Source organism: Corapipo altera, unplaced genomic scaffold (assembly GCF_003945725.1).
Source record: "Corapipo altera isolate COAL_440 unplaced genomic scaffold, ASM394572v1 61242, whole genome shotgun sequence".
Taxonomy (NCBI): Eukaryota; Metazoa; Chordata; class Aves; order Passeriformes; family Pipridae; genus Corapipo; species Corapipo altera.
The window spans coordinates 944322-959287 of NW_020885007.1; the positions used below are offsets into that span (position 1 = coordinate 944322).

The following is a 14966-nucleotide window of genomic DNA, read 5'->3' on the forward strand; positions in this document are numbered from 1 at the left end:
AGCACTGTTGTTTGTTTATTGTTTTTATTCTTTTGTGCTGTCAATTCCCAAGTAAAAATCGTTGAAGTTGTTCCAGTTGGGGTGACTGAAAAATTGTCATTGCTCCTTAAATTTCCAGGACCTTGGAAAGACCCCATTCTGTTCTCTTCCTGGACTGTTTTCTCTTTTACATTGTTGCCGCATCAGGAAAAGCCCGTGGACAGCACGGGGAATAATGGACCCTGCTCAGTACTCTCACCTGGCTGAAGCAACCATCAGCTCCTTCTCTTCCAGTTCTGTGCTGATGTTTTACCAGCACACCTTCTAATGCTTAATATTTAGTGCTAAATTCAGTACAAAAATATTTATAGCAAATTATTTCTCTTATAGGCTCTGGTGTTTCCAGTGATTTTACCAGATGAATAGGAAAATATCAGGATTTTTTTTTAACATGCTGATGACTGACAGAAGGTATTAAAAGTAAGGAATTCTGCTTCCTGGCTGATTAACTGTTGTCAAAGTGGATGGTTGAAGATGATAATGATATTTCTTCAAAGTGTATTCTCTAGAGTGAAAAGCCTATTGCACACTTTGGCAAGTATAATTTCATTTGCAGTAGATCCTGAAAATAGGCAATATAAATTATGATGTGTAGTATAATATAAAATTAGGTATATGTTAAAAACAGATTTGGCCTTCTGTACAACATGCATTTTTAATGCTGTTGATAGATTTCTAGCTGTGGGAAACATTTAAAGCAGAGGCAAGTCGCTCTGTTGTAAAAATATGCATAATGACCAATTATGGAAGAGTACAGATGCCAAAATAATTGTATAATCTTTGAAATAGAGCAAAATATACCAACATAAAAAAATGCAGAACTTCTAATGAACATCTAAGCATTTCTTTGAAGCTTAAAAGGTCGTTGAATTTTTCTTTTTGAAACATCACATTGGCCATTAGCCAGCTTTTATTTATGTCTGAGAGTGAAATAGGGAGAAAATCTTTATGTGTAATAGTAATCTGAACACCCCTTCCATAAAGAGGTAACTATACCAAGCTAGTAGCTACTTAGATTATTAAATAGTGCTAGGTTTAGCATGACTTCTGTCATATCCAACTCAACTGCCCATTTTAATTGTGGTAGAAACTGAATAAATTACTATGATTTGTTTTTTAGGTGAGGGATAAATTAATTAGTAATCATAAAACATTTTCATATCAAACAGAATTTCCAACATTATAATTCATCATACATTAGAGAATTGTGTAGGAGGTCAGAAAAGAAATTATCTTTATAGTTTTTGCAGCTTTAAATTTTGTTATATCTTGATAAATTTTAGAGACTTTTGAACATTCAGGGAGATTTGGCCACAAGTATTGTGTTTTAGTGTGGAAGCATAACTAGCAACATTAGAAATGAACAAAATTAAGGAGTCCCTAACAGATCTTGTGGAATTTTATATTAACAAACTAGAGATATCTTTTGTTGCATGTGTGTAAATTAGACAAAGAAGTACTTAAATGCTATAAATGCAAAAGTTTCTTCAAGAGGTCTAATATATACCTGCTGTCTTGCCTCTGATGAAACATTGACTGAGGGGAGAGAGGGCAAATAAGCTTGATATAAATTAGTTGTGTCAATTTATGAGTTTCTTACCCCACTTACTGGGTATGTGCTAATGGAAGGGCTGATACATGGTGGATAGAAATATGATGATTTTGAGGTTTAGGTCTTCAAAACAAGGTTATCATTTGCCACAAACATATATTTGCTTATTGGTGTCCAGTGCCATAATGTAACATGGTTAGTGATATTATTACAAAGAATGAAAGAAAATGTGTGTTAGGTTCCTGAGATGGCACTGAGAAAATACATCAGCTATACATCTCAATTTTATTTATAGAATTTAGGTTTTTATTTTTCTGTCACCTCTTTTTCAGAACACTTTATTAAAAATTGGCAAACTGTGGGATTACTGTAGGGTGAACTGGCAAAGACAAAGGTGATTTATAGCATCTCTTGTTGAGCAGTTTGGTCAACAACCACAATGTCTGGGCTCACTCAGGTCTGATTTCTTCTACTTGAAATATGCTACCTAACCAAGAAGGTCTTGAAAAATCCCGTCTTTGGTTGTGAGCAGAACTACTGTCCTGTAGGTGAGATACGAAGTAAGCAGATTGTGCTCTTCAGAATTAGGCTTTTGTTGATAACTGACTCCCACATAAAATGTGTATGTAAAAGGAACTGGAGCAGAAAACACAGTATCGTCACTAGTTTTTTCAGCTGTTTGCCTTCCCTATGAGGAACCTTCTTTTCCTGCAGTAAATCTATCAAGATTAATAAATTCTGCTATGTGCAAGACTCTTTAGTGGAATCCAGAAGGATCGTAGTAATGTCACTGCAGTGCTGCTTTGTTCAGGCTCTTGCTACAGAAGAGGAAGGCACTAGAGCAAGTTACTGGCCAGGAGGACCAAAAAAGATGCTGTGTTTGTTCATCCTGCAGAATAAACAGTGGACAAGTCAGATAAATTATGTCAAGAACTACCTAAAGATCTGCTGCTGTGAAGGTATATTATTAAAGGGTTGTAGATATAGCAGAGACTTTCACAACCCCAGACAGTAGTCAGCAAACTTGGTAGAGTCTGAAAAATACTGGGTAGAGGAAAAATAGAGAATTTGACTAATATCTAGAAAGCTATGAAAGATGGTATTTGCCCCCAAGTTGCAAAGATAGACCCCTTTATGGTCAACTAGGTTCTCTGAGAGCTCATATGTTATATTTTTCACAAAAACAGCTTGCCTGTCTCCTACTTTGCACAAAACCATTTTGTATGTGTCTGAATGGTTTCAGTGCAGAAAAGTAAGACGTGAGTAAAGGGAATATGAGAAAGGAATGGTTGCCAAATATGAAGTAGAAAAGGGGAGGAAAATTGTGAATTAGTGAAAAATAAAATGAACAGAAACAGTCTTTCCTGCTGTCACGTGAAAAGGGGAGATTTCCTCAAATCCTCAGTGTTTGATTAGTCTGTCAGTGCCTCAGGAAAGCCAAGACCCTTATGACCAACCAGTTTGTCAGTGTCCTGTTATGGGGACTCTTCACTGAGCAGTCCACTGGATCAGAGGATGGTTCGACTGACTTGTTGAGGGTCACACACCAACAGAGATCCCCTCCTGGGTCTCCACACCTTTATTTGAGTATGTTACCCACTGCCAGCAACTGCTAGCACCCTTGAAGGACTCACACTAACAGTTTATGGAATAACACTCTTTATTAATAAAAAAATTGTGACAGGTTAAGGTTTGAGGATTGCCAGTGATAGCATCTGACTGCAAAAATGTATTCAAAGCAATATATGGATGAGCTCTAATCCCTAACAAAAGCTGGATCAAGATAATCATTCAGCACACATAGAGTATGATTCTTACCCAATAGGCATCCCTATGGGGGACAAGAGAGATTCAGCCCATTGACTGATCCCAGAAGTTATGATGGAGTCTTCCCTGACTTCTCCTCATTCTTAACCGTGCAACTTATCAGCTAAAAGTACCACCGAGTTACCTCCTCTGCAAAGATTTCAGTGGAGCCTGGCCTTGGTTTCTCCACTGAGCTCCACCATCCATTTAGTCCCCCTTAGATTGTGTGTGGGAAGTCAGGCATGCTGACCACATTCCAGCCAGGGAGTAGCAACCACATTTCCCCCTATAATTTCTGTACTGTTATAACTGTGTCTATAACTTTCTACTTTTCTTTAATTTTACCCACAGTCTTTTTCCCACATCTGTGCAATTCATTAACTTAATAACATTAGGAAACATTTCTAATTTGTCATTGTGAAGAATCATTTATTCCATTCTAAAATCTTCCAAATGACTTTGTTATAAGTGACTGGTGTATCAGAGAAGGTGAATTCTTAGTAGTTGTTTGATTGTGTTTGATGATTGTCAGACATTAAGTTATAGCTGAAATATTTTGGCTTGTTAACATGCTTTAAAAACAAAGATTATTTCAGTGCTTTTCTCTGATTAAAAATGACAAAAATTTAGAAATTTTGAGGATTGTAAAGATTTTTTTTCCCCCTGAAGATCCCTTTTGCAGGCATTAGTTTTGTTTAGCAAAATGTTACCAATTTAACTGATAAAACCAAAATACTAATGCTTTTGTATCACATTTTGGAGTATGTGTGAAATCTAATGAATGATATCCTGGTATGAGAGAAATACTTGTCTAACTACTTTTTATCTCTGAAGAAAGATCAAATCACATTTCTTGGGTTTTTTTCATTAATAGCACCAAAACTCCCCCACAACAATTCCTCAAACAGTGCAGTTTAATAAACACTTTAAATGCCAGGAAAACTGCAAAGCCATCCTTATTAAGGCAGCTTTGTCACTTTGCTTTTCAGATATATAAGTGCAAGCTTTGGAGAGCTAATGTAACTGTGATTTGAATTACAAGGTCTGCTTACTGTTTGTTGGCTTCTTTTCGGGAAGTGGGCAGAAAGCAACTAGAGATTATGTAGGTAAGAGAAACTGTAGTTTAGCTGCTGAAATCAAATCTCTTTGGTTTTACAGTATCAGTGATCATTTCATAGAAGCACAGAGTAAGGGAAGGGACCTTAAAGATCATCTAGTTCCAACCCCCTTGCCATGGGCAGGGACACCTTCCACTAGACCAGGTTGCTCAAAGCCCCGTCCAGCCTGGCCTTAAACACTTCCAGGGATGGGGCATCTAGAACTTCTCTGGCCAACCTGTTTCAGTGCCTTACCACCCTCACAGACAAGATTTTCCTCCTAATATCTGATCTTAACCTGCCCTCTGTCAGTTTCAAGCCATTCCCCCTTGTCCTATCTCTACAGTCAAGATCTCTCAACCTTTTTCTGGTACCTTTGGGTATGTGGGATATCCAATTCACTTTGCTCTTGGAAAATTGTTCTGTATAGACATTCTAGGTATTTCCAGCAGCAATTAAAGTCACATGGGCCTAGAAAACACACTGCCTTTTTGTATTCTCTTGGTTACATAAGCTGTTACATATTCAGTAGATGTCAGGTATTTTGCCTTAAAAGGTAATTTCTCAGACTCAGGAGGGGGTGTTACCCTCCCTCTTGATTGGTTTGTGACCTACCCCTCTACATTGTACAGAGGGGTCTCTCTGCACACAAAGGCTGACCATGCGGCCGAGGGTACATTTTTATTTTTATACTTTTCCCTGTTCCCGGCTGCAAAATTTCCCTGGTGTCAGGCCCAGAAAGGACCTTCCACCTTACAGCTTTCACGATACACCTAAAAAAACCCCTTGGAATTAAATGAAAGAAAAGAAAATCCCACCCCCTTCTGTTTTCCACTAAATTCATTTTGCTTATAATAAAACCAGATTATTTATTTCTCATACAATGTGCTGCATATTTTTTTACTGATGGGCAGTGTGTTGGTTTTGGACAAACCAACAGGAGAGATAGAATTCTGAAATAAGTCACTTCCCTTTTATTCCCCCCTCCCCCTCCAATAATGAAGGGGCAATACAGAGAAAAATAAGTAAAAAATAACAATTTACTGAAGGAAATAGCAGTAACTACAATGATACAGAGGAAACAGTTTACCCACAAAGAGGGGAATCCACCACGCCACATAGGCCCCTGGGAACAAAGGGGAAAAATGGCAAAGGGTTTTCCCTGCCAACCACCTCCCTCTGCCCAGCCAAACAAAAATAACGGGGAAACAGGGGCAAAGCAAAAACCTTGGAAAACTGTTGTTCACAAGGAGTTATACTATTAAACTGCCCACTCTACGTGGCCCAGTCAAGCTCAGATCCTGACTGTAGCAGTGTTAATGCAGAGGCTCTTTGTTTCCTGCCACGCGGCTGCCTCCAGCACTGGTGCTGCCCTGCTTGGCTTGGATGGGCTTAGGCTCCATGCAGCTCGGCTGGGCTGCGAAGCAGTGACGGCAAGCAGTAGCAGCAGTGGCTCCGGGTGTATGGTGGCTGGGGCTCACAGCTGCAGGGACAGTGAGACCCATGTGGCGGCCATGGAGAGTTGGTTTTGCTTTCTTTTTTAGCTATGGCGGAGGGGGGGGGGGGGCCGTGGCCCCAGGCTGCTCTGGCCCTCTCCCAGCCCGGGTCCATTCTGTCTCGGATCCGCTCGGCTCCTGTAGAAAATGGTGCCGAGTGGGCTCTGGCAGCAGCAGAAATGTAGTCAAAAGACAGAGGGGAGTTCTGCTTTCACACGGTGCTTTTCCAATTCCCCCCCCCCCCCCTTCCCGCCCAGCCCCGGCAAGGGATGGAGTGGGGGGGTGTGTGTGTGGAATTTGTTCTTAAAGAGACAGTCTCTCCAAAACAATGTTGGAAAAAGGGAATAAAATACAAAATCTACTTTAACCATGACAACAGAAATAACATCTGCTAAGTCATGAAGATTTTGCAGTCTTTGGGATGTGATGAAACGCGGGACAGGTTTAATGAAACTGAGGTGCAGAGGGATGAGGATTAAAACAGTACATGCAAGCACTTGACAGATCAGCTGAGACTTAATTTGATTTCCTGTCTTTTGTTTGACTACCTCCCTTTCAGTGGGCCTAGAGAAGTTTTGAGATATTATGTGTTACATGGAAAATAGGAATATTTTAATAGGAATAACATCCTGTATTTGTGAATAAGCTAGGGAAGAGCATTGAGACTGTGATGGTAATAGGCTAATGAGTTGCTCATTTGCTGGGAGCAGAAAGTTGAGGATCTTGATAAAGGAGGCAAAAGAAGCACCTTTCCCTGCTCTAGTAAAGTATGATGAAACACATTAAACAAATATGAACAAACTTGTGGGCTGCGCAACTCGTTTAGACTGTTAACTCAGATGCTGCACATGAATATACATCTACAGGATGTAACTTAGAGGGCTTCCTTTCACTGTTCTTTATTTGTGGATGCGATATCTGTTCGTAAGTTGTTGTCCTGGGTGCAGAGAGGAGGCGGAGCTTAGAGCCAGGTGGGCACAGCTAAGTTGTTGTTTTATACCACCCACGTCATTGCTGGAGGGCATGGTTTCCGGAGGAAAAGCAGTGCCCCACTGGAAGTGTGCCATTTTGCCTTGCTCTTTTCAGCGGAAAGGTGTCGGGATCAGCCCCTGTGGACTCGGTCCCTCTGCCACCCCACTGGTCCCCCTCCCATTCCTTTTGAACCACGACTCCAAGGCGTGGTGCTGAAGGACAGTGGTGATGAGCCTGAGACGCCGCTCCAAGAAAAGCGGCAGCACAAAGTCAACTCCCCAGCAGGACCAACCTCCCAGCATGGCAGAGCAGTCCAAAGCGGCACTGGAGACACCTGCAGGGAACTGAGCCCAGCAGAGCGGTGGTGTAGGGATAGGTGCAATCGCACAAGAATTTGTAATGGAAAGCTAGAACTTGTTTTGCTTAGGAAAACTGCAAAATGCCTTTTCAAAAGGATTAGATGTTTCCTCCTGCATTTCAGAGAAAGTTACAGGGAGAAGTTGAGAGCAGCTCTCTCTCTCTGTGGTATGCAGAAAGATAACATGTTTGCAGACATGTACAAGGCCTCCTTGGGCCAGAGAGGGTGGGGGAGGAGAGAGAGAAGATACAAGAAGCCTTGGAGAAGGTGGGGCATTACCTTTTGCCCCTGAAAGGTCCGATGTACTGCATCGTAAAAAAGTGGTCTTTGCATCTGAACTAAACCTTTTTTTAAATCCTTCTGCTGCCTTGGCATTCTTGGGAAGAATACCTGCATATGTTTACCTTACAGGTGGCGTGGTATGGCATGGACGGTCTAGCTTTTGGGAGTTTGCCCTTCATTGTTTTTCATTGTCTTGGGCTGGGGGGTGGGAAACGCTAGCTGCAGGAGCCCCTCACATTCTTGCCTTTGTTCCAGGTGGCCACATAGGGAAAGGTTGCCATATTGCCTTTGTGTGGGGAAGCCACGTGGACATGACCTACGCCATCTTGTTTTTGGTCTTGGTGGCCACATGGAACTAAGTTGAGGGGGTGAACACCTTTTTGTGGGTAAAACACCCTCTCTTTTTGTATGCTTTTGTTATTAATATTGCTGCTGTTACTGTGCATTTCAGTAAATTGTTACTTCAATCCATAATCTCTCCTTTTTTGTCCCTCCCTTACCGGAAGGGGTGGGAGGAATGGGGGTGGCTTATTTAGAGTTTAATTTCCTGCTATTGTTAAACCACCACAGTTGTGTAGGTATGTGTTGTGTATAATACTTAGTCCATAAAGCATTTGATCCTTAGGTATAAATATTACTGTAATATGAATGAACAGTCAGAATTGAAATATATTGGGTGGACAGTAAAATTCAAATACTGGAACTGAATATCATGTACTTTTAATATCTCCTGTGTCTTCTGTTACATGGAGAATTTTATATATAAATATTGCAGTAGTCTCATAACTCTGTGGGAAGTTTTATGTTAGGATTTTGTGGGATGTTTTAATGTCTCGTGGGTGAAAGATGGTCTGAAACCTGTAGTTCTTGGATGCAAATAGGAATCAGCCAAAAACCTCAGTGCAACAGCTTTGCTAATACTTGAATAAGCAGCATTACATCTCACATGTTCTCATCTCTACATTGATATTGGTTGCTTTGCTTGAAAGGAAAATGCTGTCCATTTGTTTTAGTTCATAAAGCAGCAAACTATAAAGGTAACCAGAGTGCTGTTATATATAGAAATGGAGTTTTGTTAGCTGTTCAAATGTATAACAACATAACTTCTTAATTTACTTTCATATGGTTGTGGTAAAGACCCAAAATAGAGACCAGATCTCAGATGGCATGGTAAAATTGTCTGCATTACCATCTCAAATACTTGGACTTGAAAGTACTCATTAAAAAAACCCCAAACCCGCAACTATATATGATCTATATTACTCAGGTTTTATTCAGGTTATCCGCAGACTCAGCTAGACAATCATGGCAAGGATAGTTTTGAACGGGGGAGCTGGCTGTACTGGACAGTCAATGTCAGCATTGACAATTAAGTTGTGAGACCGGTAGGAGATTTAATCCTTAAAGGAACTATAATTACTTGTCTAAAATTATTGAAATAGAAGGTTTAGAGAACGTGACCAGTTTTTTTTCCAAGTTTAACAGTACAGATACTGTACCTTGAGTTATACTTATGAGCTCAGACACAGCATGTATATATTGCTGAATCGCTTTTAACTTGAAGAGCAAAAGTGGTATTCTTGTAAACATTGTTATTAATTATTACTACAATCTTTTAGAAGGGACAGTAAATTCGGGATTTATATCTACCATTAGCTATTTGAGATTGGAATGAGTCCTGATGTGCAAAGCAAACTCCCTTGTGTTTGCTCTGAAGCATCTGCTGCTATATCATGGAGACAAGTTCTGGGACTAAACAGATGTTGAGTTTAATAGAGCATGACACTTGTAGACCAGGCTATGATTCTTTGGGGATGTAATAATACTGTGTTAAACTAAATGACTTGCTAATAAGTCTTTCATGGAACACAAGAGCTGGCAATCCCCAGGAGCAAGAAATCAGGCAAGGAAGGCAAGAGACCTGCATGGCTGAGTAGGGAACTGCTGGTCAAACTAAAGGGAAAGAAGCAAATGCACAGGCAGTGGAAACAAGGACAGGTAACCTAGGAAGAGCATAGAGATCAAGTTCGGTTGTGTAGGGATGGGGTGAGGAAGGCCAAGGCGAAGTTGGAACTCAACCTGGCAAGGGATGCAAAGAATAACAGGAAGGGCTTCTACAGGTATGTTAATCAGAAAAGGAAGGTCAAAGAAAGTGTCCCCCTTGATAAAGAATGCTGGAAAACTAGTAACAATGGATGAGGAGAAAGATGAGGTACTCAACAATGTTTTTGCCTCAGTCTTCACTGTCAGTCTTTCTTCCCACACCTCTTGAGTGGATGGACAGCAGGATGGGGACTGGGGGAGCAAAGTCCCTCCCACTGTCGGTAAAGATCTGGTTCATGACCACCTGAGGAACCTGAATGTACATAAGTCTATGGGACCTGGTGAGATGTGTCCCAGAGTCCTGAGGGAATTGGCTGATGTAGTTAACAAGCCATTCTCCATGATATTTGAAAAGCCATGGCAGTCAGGTGAAGTCCCAGGTGACTGGAAAAGGGAAACATTGTACCCATTCGTAAAGTAAGATATGCAGGTATCCCCAGAAATGCCTAGGCAGTGGAAAGAATTCAAGTTTATTTAGAATGCCAGAACATGAAAAACTTACAAATACCTCACAGTGCTATAGAAGCACTGGGCCCCAGGGAGGAAGGGCAAGGCCCTGCCCTCTCCAGGGCTTTTCACCTTCTATTCCCTGTCCTTCCTGCCTTCTCTCAGCTGCTGTGGCCCTGTACATGTTTGTGAGGGTTATCTCTCTCCGGCATAGCAGAGGGAGATAACACAGCTCTCTCTGCAACTCCCTCTGACTGCAGAAGGGAGAAAAATATCTAACCCTTTGAGAAGGCATTTTGCAGTCTTCCTAAGCAAAACAAGTTCTAGCTTTCGATTACAAATTCTTCTGAAATCTCAACCATCCCTACACCATCTTTAAAAAGGGTAGAAAGGAGGACCCTGGAAACTACCAACCTGTAGCTGTTAAGTTGAGATGGCTAAAGCGACACAGAATCATCTTTCAAGGCAGGGACAGGATAAAGGGATCTTTATTGCAAAAAGTTACAGATATTTATACTCTTCACACAACACACGTCGACCTACAATTGGTGCCTTCATGTACACATACATCAGGATTGGCTGTCAAATAGCAAACTCATGGTGATACAGCATTTGCTTAGTCATCATGATCTGGCTAAAGCAGAGTCACTGTGACTTGCAGAAAGTCCAGGAAGTCCTTTTGTGTAATTCTTGTCTTCCATCTTCTTACTTCCAACAGACCTGTTGTTGACCCCGACAATTCCCCCTTTTTTTGTATTAATGCCACAAAGATGGCCTTGACAGTCTGTTGCAGGGTCCTTTGCAACAAGGCTGATCAAGCAAGGCATCAGTATTGACAACCCCTGATTCAAAGCTAAGAAGAAATGCAGCATCTTACTATAAGGATGGATAACAACACTTCACCAAGAAAAAATTAGAGAGTTTATCTATCTAGAATAAGGACTCACTATGGTTCGACAGATTCATGTAACACACTCCCTTAAAATCTTAACACTAATATAAAGTATTTTTAAGTTTGCACACATATACCTATACAGTCTCTCTCTCTCATACAATCTTATTCCAGTCATTCATTGGTGGCCACCTCAGTCATTCTTCACTCACACACAACTGGAATTTCCATTATACTTTCACACTTCAATTACACGTTTTACATTTGAGATGGCTATGTACTTTCCAGTTTGTCATTTTTGGTAGTCACATTTATCAACTGTACCTGGTTTGAAGAGGAATTATTATAAGGAATATAAGGCCTAACAAACTTAAAAGAGATCTATTCTGAGTTAGCATCTGTTTATGCACATACATAGTCTCTTCCCCCTTTTTTTTTACAAGTTCATTGATGTGTAAAATGCTTTTCTGATAATAATTTGTTTTATGAGTGAGTTAAAAACTTCTACATAAGAAAGTAATCCCCATACACTTTTAATTTCTAACTGAAATGTACTTAAGTTGTTTTATAATCTAAATTTCACTACTATGACTATTATATGTTATTGATTCAAAGCATTATTGTATCAGAAAACACACCATGTATCTTTATGTTTCCAAACAAATTCACCCATATTTGTCATTTCTAGCTACATCTCAAAGGCACACTAAATCTACAGTGTTATGGCTTTAGTTGCATGCTTTGTCTATAAGGCATGCTGAGAACATAAGAGAACCAAACTGACATTAGGAATATTCTATGGCAGCTCTGTCGTGTTCTGCCAGTTAAAGAACTTATCAAAAAATTGAGGTAACGACAGTGGTCACACCATTGAACTGAGAATAGTTCAAAATTCTTGAAAGTTTTCAGAAATTCAAGTACACAAACACTAGCTGCAACTTGTTAGAAATGCCAGATAAATTAGGTTGGCTGCATCTTATTAGTCTATTAGCTGGCGTTCACACAGCTCCTTGTAAATCCTTTTTCTCACTTGGGGCATATCTTCTTGGGAGAACTGAAAAGGCTGATCTAAGGTGAGGTGCTTGCAGTACTGGAGTACAAAAACTCCACAGTCACTGTCATTTTTCTGTTGTGGAATGTATTCTGTCACAGCAGTCTGCCAACCTTGAAGGAACTCGGGGTGATTCTTCTCCTTTGCTTCAGTCAGCAAATACTGTTGAATGTTCTCTACACAAAACTGAAAATGAATACCTTGGGAATCATAAAATGAAATAATTTGACTGGGGATGTTCACAGCAATGAGAGACCAGTGGACTTCCAGGTGAATAGGAATTAATAAGAGAGTCTTTTTGAATAAGTCTACCTTTTTAGTCCATTGTTTTACCCCATTATATCCTTTGGTTACAAGCTGTGTATAAAAAAAACTTTTAAAGAAATGAACTTTTTCAGGGACTGCATCCATTACAAGTTCACCATACATATTAATTATCTGGTCATTCAGCCAGTTCTGGCCTTCCAGTGTAACCAAATCATCCATATCTAGCATGTGCTTATTATAGAAGATCCGGAAATTGCAAGTGGAGGGTTTTGGAAGTTTTTCCCGATACTTGGTGATAAAAGGTTTTCTATGGGAGAAATCTTCATTAAAGACTTCTTTTAATCTTTCCAAGACATCTTTTTCACAGAGTGGTACTAAACTGCCATATTTTTTCATGACTTCGTCTAGGAATTCACAAAGCCACGTTGCCAACTGCTCATCAGTCACCTGGGAAGTTTTCTGACTATCCATTTTTCCTCCCTTCCGAGTCCCTGATTTCAGTCCTGTGTTTTCTGGTGAAGGCTTTTTGAGAGAATTTTTACAGTAAGAATGATCTAGTAATTTTGAACTAAAAATGTCCAAGGAGCTCTCTGTTTCTCTTAGGCTAGAGCTGTCCTTATTTTGTGTCAGCTCCATGGATAAGGGTTTATTTGTATGATTGGATTAAATATATTTTTATCTCTTTTACCTTTTTATTATCAAGTCACACACAGCTTCTTTTCTCTTTTCTTTAATAATATTTATCGTTTATCAGGATATCTTCTAGTTTGGATCTCAATTTTGCAGGAACACTGTAAGTGTCAGTTGGTTTAGTCACGTTCCCGAGGTTGTCACTGAAGGCGATGGTGCCGTCAGTGAGGTTGAGAGTGGTGGTGCAGGACAGGTTTGTGTGGCGTGGCATCATGTTTTGGGTGTAGTTGTCCAGCACAGGCTCTTGTTTGATGACCTTGTTGACTATATCAGGGGAGTAAAGGCTTGTAGATGGAACAAGGAATAGTCCATGTGCTTGAGCTTGCATCTCAAGTTTTTGTATTCTGAGCAACAGGTGTTTGCTGGCATATTCCAGTTTCTTCAGGTTGTTTTCCAGCTCTTTCATGCACTGCTGTTCTCTTTGCAGTTTATGGATGTAATCCACTGAGGCTTTTAGGATAATTTCCTTATTCCAGCACATATCTGGGTCATTTGACTTGGGTATCAAGGTGCTCAGTTCTTTTATACAATCATTAATTTTAGATCTTCTTCTTCGTTCAATTAAGTTGTGGTTGTTTTTCTTTTGCCTCTCTTTAGCCAATGCTCTTGCTTTGGAATTTTTTGAACTCCTTTTTTATATTAGGAAGATTAGTTGGACAGGAGTTGCTGATGTTTAGTTCTAGAGGAGGCACACTTTGGTTGTCATAAAGGTCAACTAAATTGTCAGACACAGGCAATGTATTTGCCATTTCTAATGTAAGGATTCACAGTAATTCATAGGGCAGAGTTCTGTCTCTCTGGATGCAAAAGAATGAAACTGGAGAAGAATCACGTCCCTTCCAACTTAAGCAGTGTCATCCAGCCTTCAGGTTTCTTTAAATCAGGATCTTGCTTATAGGAGCATGCCAGGGGACTAGGGATGCTTCTTGGGAAAGCAGTAGCAGCTTTGGTCTAAGGTTGCTACTTGGTAACAGGGACATACCTCTGTTGTTTAGCACAAAGACTAGAACAGATGTAGTTTAAGACAATTTTAGATACCTTCAAAATTATGCATATTTGTATTTTACAGAATCTGAGCAAGTTAAAATTTGTTTTTTTAATTCCCAAATATAATAAACAAATCAATGCAAGGCTATAATTAATAATTAGCTGTGTTCTATTTTTGAGTTTGTTATTGGTGCTGTTATCTTTTCTAGCAAAATATCTTTGTGTGTGATGCCTTAAGACACTTTTAGTTTCTTATTTTTCTAATTTTGTAAGCTTTATAAGTTTTATAAGAAGTAGAAGCAGCAGCCCTTGTTCCCTACCCTGTAGCACAAGTAGTTTACACATTCCTTAACCCTCTCACCCCATTCTATGCTCCCCATATCAAATCTACCCCTGAATTCAGTAGAAATGTTTAGTCTTTTGTCAAGGCAAGGCCTATGCTGTTAAGAGAATCATAGAATCATAGAATCAGACGGGTTGGAAAGGACCTCTGAGATCATCAAGTCCAACCCTTGATCCACTACCACCACAGTTGCTAGACCATGGCACTAAGTGCCACGTCCAGCCTCATCTTAAAAACCTCCAGGGACGGAGAATCCACCACTTCCCTGGGCAGCCCATTCCAATGCCTGATTACCCTCTCTGTAAAGAATTTCTTTCTAATATCTAACCTAAACCTCCCCTGGTACAGCTTAAGGTCATGTCCCCTTGTCCTATTGTTGGTTGCCTGGGAGAAGAGACCAACCCCCACCTGGTTATAACCTCCCTTCAGGTAGTTGAAGAGAGTGATGAGGTCGCCTCTAAGCCTTCTCTTCTCCAGACTAAACAACCCCAGCTCCCTCAGCCTCTCCTCATAGGACTTGTGTTCAAGTCCCTTCACCAGCCTCGTTGCCCTTCTCTGCACCTGCTCCAGCACCTCAACATCTT

The 14966-nt window shown here is 40.3% G+C and overlaps 1 protein-coding gene and 1 pseudogene across 1 annotated transcript; both read right to left on the reverse strand.

Annotated features, from left to right (window-relative positions):
• Nucleotides 1–12021: 12021 nt before the first annotated feature.
• Nucleotides 12022–12998, reverse strand: LOC113958806 (sentrin-specific protease 5-like). The gene is made up of 2 exons (XM_027667345.1): nucleotides 12408–12998; nucleotides 12022–12269 (listed from the first exon to the last, which is right to left on the reverse strand). Exons 1-2 carry the CDS (start codon nucleotides 12996–12998, stop codon nucleotides 12024–12026), a joined length of 837 nt encoding a protein of 278 aa, XP_027523146.1. The 3' UTR covers nucleotides 12022–12023.
• Nucleotides 12999–13092: 94 nt separating this feature from the next.
• Nucleotides 13093–13807, reverse strand: LOC113958807 (annotated as a pseudogene).
• Between the last annotated feature and the right edge of the window lie 1159 nt (nucleotides 13808–14966).